Source organism: Nannospalax galili, unplaced genomic scaffold (assembly GCF_000622305.1).
Source record: "Nannospalax galili isolate Female #2095 unplaced genomic scaffold, S.galili_v1.0 scaffold768, whole genome shotgun sequence".
NCBI lineage: Eukaryota > Metazoa > Chordata > Mammalia > Rodentia > Spalacidae > Nannospalax > Nannospalax galili.
This window is the reverse complement of record NW_008360317.1, coordinates 6,192,639-6,203,807: the sequence shown is the minus strand read 5'-3', so window position 1 is coordinate 6,203,807 and position 11,169 is coordinate 6,192,639. Positions and strand designations below refer to the sequence as shown.

Genomic DNA, 11,169 nt, shown 5'->3' with positions numbered 1-11,169 from the left:
TATATATATAAAATAACTCTTCAAGTGGGACAATAAGTCCCAAACTCAAACGTTTGTCAAGGAACACAAAACCGTATCCCTTGGTAATAAATAAGTCTGGATACGTCTTCCTAAGCCCTGCTTCCTGGCCCTGCTGGACACACCAGCGCCCTGAGAACATCTACTTGGTCTTTCATCTCTCCTGGGCTTTGTAGCTAGCAGTTCAAAACATGACCAGGATGATCCAGGAGGGCTCCTTGGTCACTGTGCCCCAAGGCCTTTGGCCACAACCACACCCCCAACTCAATGGAGCAACGGCACAAAAAGAATGGATTAGAGTGATGAAGATGAAAGCCGCTTGGTAGATTTGTTTTCCTTAAAAATAAACCATTAGGCATCATAACCACTTTAGCATATGGAGTGTAGCATCTTGCACCACTGTGTCAGTAAAGTATTTCATGACCCAAAACAAGCCTGACAAAATGTACATCTCGTTCTGCCTTAGGAGCCTTACATAGAATCCTCATTATGATAGCAAACAAATATGGTTTAAATTATACAAAATAACTGTATATAACATATTCAGTTCTGTCTGAATTTGAACTCTAACAGCTCCATATATAAATGTCATGTGTAGTCTGTCCAGACTCCCTCCTCTAGGAGCCCAACCAAACATGGATTTAAATATCCTTCTCCACCATCCACCTCAAGGAATAGGCACCCTGGCACCTCAGTCCCTCATTCCTAGTCTTCCTGGCACCAGCTCTTAGGTGCCGGCAGAAGCACTGGCTCTTATTAAAAAGAAACAAGTATCTATGGAGACATGGGATATTCAAGCCAGAAAAGATGGGCCCTGGCAGGAACCTGGCAGGTTTTCATTATGGCTAGGTAAGCAGACCAGCAGTTCCCCCATCACTTTGCCTGCAAGTGTGAAAAGCCCTGTGGGACATGTCCATGCTCACCCCAGGAATCCAGTCTCTCACACTGCTTTCTCCAAGCTTCACCCAGTGTTAGGCAAGTCCCCCCACTAGGGGAGACAGAACATTAGCTAGTTCTGGAAGTTGACCTGAGGTCATGGATAAGGGAATAGCCATGCCCATTGGACTTCCCAGCTCCACACATGAGAAGCAGCAGGCAGTAGCCAGGATGAAGCAGGCCATGTACTCCCTCGTGTGCACACACTGGCTGTGCTAAATGTACAGGAGGGAGTGTGCAGGGCACTGGCCACTAGGGGCAGGTGGAGGAGTCTGGCTTCCCTACTGTCCTGCACTCACTTCCGGCTCCCAAGGCACAGGCAGGTAGGCAGCATATGGTATCCATACCACTTCATCAGCACATGGGCCCAGATGGCTGACTGCCAGATGGAGATGAAGGGCAGTGCAAAGAGTATGCCACTGTAAAACCAAAACGTGAGCAACTGAGAACAGTGTGAGCCCAACAACTTCTCAGAAACCACCTGGGAAAGGAGTTTACTTCTCCCTTCCTCTACAAAATCAATCCACCCCTCAAAGGCCTGGCTAGAGGGTGTATGTGGTCAGGGATGGGGTATGGGTATGTGCATGTGCTTGGGTGCAAAGACACAGAGGGCTGGTGTCTCTCTGGACAGTCCCCTCCCCACTAGAAGGCCACTTTCTGGAAGGTAGAGACATCTTGTACCCCACTCCTGAACAGAGCTCCTGGGAGGCTCTACTGTGTTGGCTTCTTCATGTACTTGGGTCCAGAGACAGGAAGGGCATGCACTCATGGAGAAACTGGTCTTTCCAATGTGAATACTTGCAGCTGGGGGAAGATCAATGTGGCATGGTATGTGTCTTTAGAATAAAGTCCACACTAGGTAGGAAATACTGATCAAGCCTTGAAACGAGAATAAAGTTATTTGGACAGGAAGTTAAAAGATATGGAACTACTGGTCAGAGAGAGAGGGGGGGGGAATTTGTGTGTGTGTGTCTGTTTTGTGTGTTGTTTTTTGGACTGTGTATTTTTCTCTCAGAAGGAACTGGGGATATATGCAAAAGCATATTAGAAGTATGAGGTCAACCCAGACACCATTACGAATGTCACTGCTCCTGTACCAAGAAGAAAATCCCCCAGCAACTGTCCACAACACTCTACTCTTACTAAAAGCACAGTGACCAATCAACTTGACCAAAGTGACCAAGTCAACCTTGGGTGTCCTTTCCTGACTAGAAGTTCCTCCAACAAGGAGGGGGCAGGGTGCCCACCTCCAGGACCTGTGTGTGCTTCTGTGTCACACACAGTGAAAAGAGGAGGGCAGATCTGCAACTGTCAGCTATCCTCAGGACAGACATCAGAGGATCAAACCCCAAAATGCACCTTTCTGCTTTGTAGAATATAGGCTGCTAGTTGATGTCAGCCGTAAACACACTGTTGGGTGCTGCCTCATACAGAGCATTTTCAGCCAGAAAGAAATTAAGGTTAGGCGGGCGTGGTAGCTCATGTCTATAATCTTAGCACGCAGGAAGCTGAGGCAGGAATTCCAGTTCAAGGCTGGTCTGGGCTACAACAGTGACTACTAGGCCAGCTAGAGCAAAACCCTGTCTCAAGAAAGAAACCAACATTAAAAAAAACTTCTCCCAATGCTTCATTGGGCACCCTCTTTCTCTCCTGTTCTGTCTACACTGAAAAATAACAGAGGAAAAATCCAATTAAGAGGTCCTAAGACGATTAACAGATGACCAAAACCCCAATAAAATAAGTTAATATTTATCAAAATATTTTACAGCACCAATCTACATAAATTTAAATACCTTTCTTTGGAAACTCAACCTTTGAGGTCCTATAATACTCTCTGAAATATTCCCAGATGACCTTTGGAACAAAGCTTCCTGCAAGGTGGTCTGGGTCTGGTATGAAGGCCCAGCTCTTGGCCTCCCAGCTGCCCTCCACTAACTGATTCAGCCTTTAAACTATTTCACTAATTTTCCAATTTTTTGTAGTGCTGGGGATGAAACCCAGGACCTGTGTATGCCAGGCAAGTGCTACACACCAGCCCAGTTTCACTAACCTGCATTTCCAAGAACATTTTAGAGTGGTGGGGGGAGACAAGTGCCATCAATTTATCCAACTTATTTCTACTAGCTTTGTATCAAAGGTCAGAAGGGAAAGAAATGATTAACTTAGTTTCAAAAGCAGCATTTGCATCAGTCTCAAACGCTGTCCTTCCCAACCCCAATACCAGGGCCTGCTGGCTCTGAGCGGCTCTAGGGAAAGTGAGGCTCCATCAGCAGTCTCTCCTGAGGCTTGTGTCCACATAATATGAAATGGTGCAGGCCCCAGGCCCCATCCAGAGCTGAGGGGAGTGAGGGAAGGGAAGTGCAAGCAAAGGAGAGGAGCACGAGGTCCAGGGCAGGGCAGAGGTCACAAGAAGAACAGCCAAAGGCTGTTCTCACATGCAGACCACACACTTTGAATCCCAAGCTGATGGCACGCAGCAATTATTTGGCTATTTTCCAAGGTAACGTTAAGCCCTAACTTAATTTGGTGGAGTGATTCACAGTAGTCAACAGGACTCCACAGCGCTCATTATACCTAAGAGGCCACACAGACCACGTCAGCAGCCACAAGCATCAGCACCCCACATTGAGCTGCCACCTGTCTTAAGAGCCTTAGAAGACTCAAGAGACTGACAAAGAATGGCAAAGACCCACAGAAAACAGAGTTCTAAACCCTGCCACTGAGAGTTCAGACCTACTAATACAGTCTCGTGTTCCAGTTACTCAGGACACCCAGCCAAGCAGAGACAGGTGCCAAGAGCAGGAACTGATATAGGCCTGCAGAGCACAGGCCTAGAAAATGTCCCCTGGTATACATGCCTACTTGTGAGCAGAGTGAACCTTCCCCACCCTGACATTTTCATTCCTACTCAGCCCCTCCCATCTTCTAAGTCACCTGTTCTCTACTGAGATGGAGTCTGTCACAGTGTCAGTGGCTGGGAGAGGATGTGTGGACAGAGGCCCATTCCTACCAATCCATTCTGAAAGCAGTCTAGAGAAGAAGCAGAAGATAAGGGCCTGTGCTTCCTTTTTAGGTATCCTGAAGTCAGTTGCTTGGCTGTTGGGTAGCACTGCAGGGGACATGCTGTCTTGTGATGTTCATCTTGTATCTGTCGTCAGTTGGCTGTCCTGGGCTGACAGGGAGGTACTTAATAATGGTCTGGAGTATGCACATTTGTAATACCGGAGTGGTCCCAGGAAAGGAGGCTTGCATCCCAAGTAAGGAGAGAAGGGAGGCCTCTCTGCTACAGCAGCAAGGTGCCCAGCTGGCAGGGAGGGGGGTTGCTTTCTTTGCTCAGAGGGAAGTGAGGAGATACATGAATAATGGCCCAGGTCAAGGAGCTGTCCAGAACCTCATGAGCTGGCTGCAGAGCTAAGTCTGGCCAGGCCATGTCAGCTGTGGCTGAGGCTGCAGGTCAACTCACTGCATCTTTGGTGACATTGGGGATGTAAGCAGTTCTTGCGGCATGGGAGGAGAGAGACTGAGGGCCCCAGGCCTCTACCATCATCCCTCAAATGCTGCCACCGTGGTGGGTGGGGCTGCACGTCACTTGCACTGGTCCAAGTTGCCATCAGGAGTCCTTGCCTGACCAGCCGCCAGTGATGCCTCCTCGCTGTGCCACAGTCCATAACCAAAATAGATGGCGAAGCCTGCAGGAGAGAGAACAGAAGTATGAACAGAGCAGACAGGACAGCTAGACTCAGACAGCTCGGGAGCCACAGGGGGCTACTCAGGCAGACTTCTACATCTGGAGAGGCAACACAGAGCCTCAAATGTTGTCAGCCAAGGTCACTGTCCTGCTTCTACCCTAGCAGAACTATATGTTTTGGGTAGTCCCACACTGTGGCCTCCACAAGTGGCTAGGTGCAAGGCCACAGAGAGCACTGGGCTGTTATCCACCCCTAGGTGACTTCAGAATATCAGAGACACTGCTCCTTACTAAGATGGGATTTCAAGCAGGTATTCTGATTAGACAGGCCTACTGCCTCTGCTTTTTGTTTTACATACAAGTGACCACTGAACACTGGGGCATGAATTTGGTATAGAATGCACAGTGCTAGCTCAGCATCCAGTACTCCCCAAGTCTGCAATGGGAACTGGAACCAAACCACCCACAAGGTGGCCAAGGAGCTCAATCTTAAAGGGCTCAAACATCTGGGACCCAAGAAACGACCTCACACTCTGGGAGGACTAAGTTCAGCTCCTCCAGCCCCAGGGTCAGACACCCAGATGGAGGTGGACTATCAGCCCTAGAGATGGCAGGCCAGCACCTGAGCAGGTAAGCCTAGACATCCTTGTGGTCCACAGGCTACACCAAGCTCTGGTTGTCACATGTCAGAAACAAGAGCTGTCATCCCATCAATAACCTCCTGTTCTGGCAACACCTCTTGCCCAAGTGCTTCTCTTCTAAGGAGACGACTACTGCCAGCAGAGATCTGGAGAGCCTATAGTCCACACAGCCCAGACTTCCTAAATGTAATGATTCCTTATTAACAGTCCTTCTACCTTGTGCTTTTTAATCTCAAGCTCCTGCCTGGTGAGCTAACGAACTTGGGCAACACTGTTAACTGAAAAGTATCTAAAGGGGAAGGAGGTCCTACAACCTGGTTCCACATTGTTTTAGACCAAGCCACTGACCATTCATGTTTCTTTGTGTTATGTAAGGTGGAAGGAGGCAGGCTGTGTAACATAAACTATCCAACCAAAGAGCAGGAAGGACAAATGAGCAGCCCTGCAGAGGAAGTCCCAGGAAAAGGTGGGATACTGCATGTGTTCACTCCACAAAACCCCATGACCTCACCTATCAACATCCACACTGCAAACCGGACCCACGTGCCCTGGTCCAGCTGCATCATGAGATAAACGTTGACGAAGATGCTCAGGATGGGAAGCACAGGGAGGAAGGGCACCTGCAGAGAAGAGATGGTATCAGATCTCATGAGAGGGGGCAAACCCAAATGCCTTCTCCCAACATATACAGCTACAGCCCAATAGGTGGGAATTTGAGCTAAGACTAACAGCCCATTCTGGTGTTCTTTTCTCGTTATTCTCATGAAAAAAAAAAGGACTAGAAGAAGGATGTCCATTTTATCTCTAAGGTTAAACTGTTTTGTTTATTATTTGAAAAACTCAGAAGCCTTGATCACCTCTAAGGTCTGGCAATGCCATGCAATCCACTTGCACATTTACAAGAAGTCCCTGGAGACAAGGTGCCCCCTACTAAGAACCAACGGGGACAGAGCCAGGCCCTATCTTAGCAAGGTTTTCTGTGCTCTGAGGGTCCCAGTGACACACTCTGAAGCTAACTGGCAGGAGGACCCCTGAACTCCCAGGTCTGGCTCAGGCACATGGGGTCAGTTTCCCAGTGGCAAGACCATATCTGTGACCTCCAGCATATCCCCTCCAGGCCTGTTAGAGAGAGGTGCTCACCTTAAATGAAAGCTTGGTCTTGCTCTCAGGCTGCCTCCAGATGACACCTGTCACTAGCATGCAGAGGAGGAATGATCCTGTGACCACAAAGACTGACCACAGTGCCCCTTTGGCCAGAGCGTCTCTTCCAAGCACAGCCACAATGCACACGGTGATGATAAGAACAGCTAAGAGCAAAAGAGGGGTGAAAATCCCATACGTAGCTCCCCAAATCCTGTTCAAAGGGAGGCTCCCTATCTCTAGAATGAATTAGGATAGGAAACCTGATGTCACAATTGGGAACCAAAACAGATATTCATCTTCTCCAGAAACTTCCCCATTCCCTCCCTATTCTCACCTTTATGGACAAGAAGCCACACAACAACAAGCAAGACCCCAAACTCCTAACCAGGAAAAGGTGCACTCTTACCTAGGAGGCCTGCTGAAATGTTCACGATTAGCCCTGAGAATTTGGAGGGCTCCATGTTCTTGGGTGAGAGTATAGTTTTCAAAGAAAATTTCTCTGCTTCTGGTAAAAAGCCTGTCTGGGAGTCACTGGCGCTCACCATTTCATTCTGGTCTACTTGATCTAGCTCATCTGTGGTTCTGGCCATCTGGTATACCAAGTTAGGTTGTTCTGGCTGGTACCTATAAAGACATGTCCGCAGCATGAGCACTATAATCTGCTTTCACAGAGGGAAAAGATGGGCACCAGTTTACATTCTCAAAAAGACTTCAAAGGTAAGTTGTCTGGGAGAGGGGACATAAATGGGCAGCGGAAAGTCAGAATGGCACTCTTTAGCAATGCAGCAACAGATGACAGGCCCAAGTCCTTCTTGGAGCCACTACTCAGCCTTGGTGTCCCCATTTTCAGGACAGCATGAGTGCTACTGTGAAGCAGTCCAGTGAAATGTAGGAGAGAGGAGAAGAGGATCTCTTGCTCAGAGAAATAGCAGTGGCCCTTGGATGTGACAATGTTAGGACATTTCTCACTAAGCCATGATTGCAGAGCTCAAAGTCAGGACAGAGATAAAAAGCAGTAACGCCAGGACTACACTTGCTGCAGAAGACTAGAGAGTGGTGTCTACAGGCTGATGGATTTGCTAAGCTCTGTCTGCATGACCTAATTGGACGAATGTATTCTAAAAGTATAAGTGCCTATAGAGCTGGGTGAAGAATGAGCCTGTGGCAAGACTTCTAAGACACAGGCTCCCTACAAGTGAAGCATCCCTTTAAATGAGGTTCCTTATCTCCCTACCCCACAAGAACTCAGTGCAAATCTTTCCCACCAGCTTTGAAAGCAGAGTTCTTTTTGAATTGCTTTGCATTTAATCAATTCTAAGAGTAAGCACAAAGACAGTTAACCATTTTTGCACTGACTCACTTGTGCAACATAATTTGACCAATTAAGAAAGCACAAGGACCTCAAAGAACATTCTAGTGTTGAGCCTCTGGGAATGCTGATTCTGCAAAGTCACTAGTGGGGATGAGCCCAGCTTTTATGCAAATTAGGTGCTGGGCACACTGGAAATGGAGCCAGTGGCCTTCTAAATAGAAATACCTGAAAAAAAGGACACTCTTGCTGGCTGACAAACACTCGTCACCATGAGCACATGTTTTCATGATGAATACCATCTCCAGCCATCCTACAGCAGATCCTCATTCCTCCACATCCAAGCAAAAATGGAGCACAGTGATGTGCTTTGGGAAGGTTCTGAGTGACTGAGGACCAAGGTACCAAGCTTCAGCAGCCCTGCAGCCATTCTAATGCCTGTCCTCAACATACAAACAACTAGAACCTGGATGGTGTCTCTGAGCACACCACACCACACCATGTCCACTCCCCAGCCACAGTACAAGCAGCCTACAGAAGCATCACATTGACCTGGTTTCATATGTTCTAGATCCTCCTGATGCCTTCTAGGGCTAGTCCCCATGATCCATATCCCAACAATTAGCCTAACTGAAGTCATTGCCCTAAGGCTTCAAAAATTCTGATCCCAGACTCAGATCAAACATGCTCCTAATAGCTAACTAGAAAAATAAGGGACATGATAAGGGGGCAAGTGACTCATTCCAGAACATCCAATAAACCTCATCCCACCTTCTACTAGTGGCTCCCAGTTGAGCTAACACGGCCTAAAAGTTAAATCATAGAACCATTCATCAGAACTGTAAAACAGCAACAATAAGGGAACTACTTCTATCATGGAACCCAGAAAAGTCATACATACCGTAAGACCAACACACAGGCAGCCACCAAAGAGTACGCCAGGAGAGTGCCAATGGACATGAGGTCCACCAGGTCCTTCAGGTCAAAGAGGAAGGCCATCACAGCTGGGGAAGAGACAGACATCAGGGTTATGGGTGACTCTCTGCCCACTCCCATAGCCAGGACCACCACTCATCTATAATCCACTGTACTTCCAGCCCCACCTTCTCTGGGAACACAGTGCTCAAAAGAAGACAAACCCAAGGTTAAAAGAGTTCTCAACAAATGGTAGTAGTAACAGACATTAAAATTTGCACTGAATACTTTCATTTTTTTAATAATCTTCCAAGCTATCTCTATACTACAGATGGAGACTGCAGGTTAGGAGACTCAGCTAAAGTTACCCAGCTAGTGAATGGAAAAGCTAGGATCTGAACTAGAGTTCTGTGAATACTCTGAAATCACTGTGATTTCCTCTACACAATGGTGATTCATAGATAACCACATTCCTCCATACATCCTCCATCTATGCATCTGCCTTCCCTCCATTTATCCACCCATCTTTCCTTCATCTGTCCATACTCCATTCATCCATCCAGAACTGGATCGCTAAATTCTAAGTCCAAAGCCCTTTGAACAGGGCCTACCACAGTGTCTGGTCTCCATAATTATCATCTCAAGATACATGTAGACAAACATCATTGGCAGGCAGTCTGCTGCTCTGGGAGGACTCACAGGGCTCCTACTCCAGAGGTAAGTGGGAAAATCAGTTGTTCCTCTCATGTGAAATCATTTCATACGGAAGAAATGAAAGTTATTCTTAAATGATATCCCTGTCACTATGACAACCCTGCCACCCAACTCCAGTCTTAAAAAGAATTAAACATACATGATTGGGCTGGAGGTCTGACTCAGTGGTACAGCACTTGCCTAATATATGCAAGATCTAGGTTCAGTCCCCAGTGGTATGGTAAACACATGTTTATTTAAAAATCCTCTGTGTCTAAGTCAATATGTATGCCAATTTTCCCACTTGGTGCGGGGCGTGGTACTGCTTGCCTTTAATCCCAGCACTTGGGAGGCAGAGGCAGGCAGATTTCTGTGAGTTCAAGGCCAGCCTGGTCTACATAGTGAGTTCCAGGTCAGCTGGGGCTACAGGCAGACCCTGTCTCAAAAAGACCAAAAAATAAATAAATAACTTGACAAGATTGACTTTGGGATATTTTCAAATCATACACAAATCAATACAAGTTAAAACATAAACATGAAAGCATTTGTTTCTCACAAATATCTTGAAGACCCACTAGATCAATGCAAGGCAAATAAATTTAAATCAAGGATAAATAATAGAATTAGAAAGCAGTGAGGCCTCCCAGATAATGAAACAGTATCCAACCGCACATGCCATACATGCCTCTGCTCCTGCTCACAGAAGCCCAAGATAGGTTGTTTCCATGTGAGGACATTTTAAAATATTAATACCACTCCTGCTAATGGAACAAAATGAACCAATACGTGGTTTGGTGAATGGTGTATATTTTTATAGTCACTCGAAAGATTATAGTTTGACCCCCTTTTATGAGCACAGCAAGGAAATCAAATTATGTGTAAATACTGAATGAATTTTAGTATTACCAATTCCTTAATCACTTAAGTATACTGGTCATATTCTGACACGGTGCCCTGCAACCTGACTGTTACGATTACTTGTGGGAATATAGAATTTCACAAAAATCTTCGTAAATAAATGAAAATTGCTTTCTTTTGAAAAATATAATATTAAGGGCTGGAGCGGTGGCTCAGCAATTAAGAACACTGGCTGCTCTTGCAGAGGACCTGGGTTTGGTTCCCAGCACCCACATGGCAGATAACAACCATATCTGTAACTCCAGTTCCAGGGGATCAACACCCTCTTCTGACCTTCACAAACACTGCACCACATGGGTTGCACTTACATATATGCAGGCAATATGCTTATACACATAAAAAGTTTTTAAATAATAAAATATTTTCAAAATAATAACAATACCGTAAGTCACAAAACTAAGAGATGCTTTACTAAGGCATAAATACTAAGAAAACTAAGATGAAAAAGTGTCTTATCAGTGTCCATTTGCAGATCATTGAGATACAAACTGTGACTGGTACCATGTGTTCTGATTTATCAAAAAAGACCCCTGGCGTTAGTCAGATCCTGGCCTAGCCTCTTTTGGCATGAACACAGGAGTGAGGAGGGAAGGGTATACAAGGAACCTAGGGAGGGAAAGAAGCTCAAGAGAGGTAGGCCCATAGGAGAAGGGTTTAGTAAGGGAGAAAGGGGGGAAATGGGGGCACCTTAAGTGAGAAAACCATGATGGAGGGGTGAGACATTGCGAGAGATAAACAATGCCTAGCTAGTTTTAAAAATCAGAGGGAACCATATTAATACAACAGCCTACTGACAAATTATACATACCAGATCAAGAAATTTAAGTCTAGGTAAGGTTTATCTGAGAACAACTGGTCTTTGCCCAAGATTTATCTACATGACACACAGTAATTAAAAATAGCAGACT

General features: G+C 46.2%; 1 protein-coding gene across 3 annotated transcripts in view; it reads right to left on the bottom strand.

Annotated features, from left to right (window-relative positions):
- Window positions 1–1,957: 1,957 nt before the first annotated feature.
- The window catches only part of Slc7a1 (solute carrier family 7 member 1), an 80,772-nt gene continuing 71,560 nt past the window's right edge, over window positions 1,958–11,169 (bottom strand). For 2 of the 3 annotated variants that reach the window (XM_029559651.1, XM_008825048.3), the window contains 5 exons: window positions 8,637–8,739; window positions 6,833–7,050; window positions 6,424–6,590; window positions 5,795–5,903; window positions 4,420–4,643 (listed from right to left, as the gene is read on the bottom strand). In XM_029559651.1, coding sequence (XP_029415511.1) covers window positions 4,540–4,643; window positions 5,795–5,903; window positions 6,424–6,590; window positions 6,833–7,050; window positions 8,637–8,739 — 701 coding nt within the window. In that variant the 3' untranslated portion in view covers window positions 4,420–4,539. Of the gene's footprint in view, window positions 4,644–5,794; window positions 5,904–6,423; window positions 6,591–6,832; window positions 7,051–8,636; window positions 8,740–11,169 lie in introns of all 3 variants that reach the window. The other variant, XM_029559652.1, reaches the window with a different exon arrangement.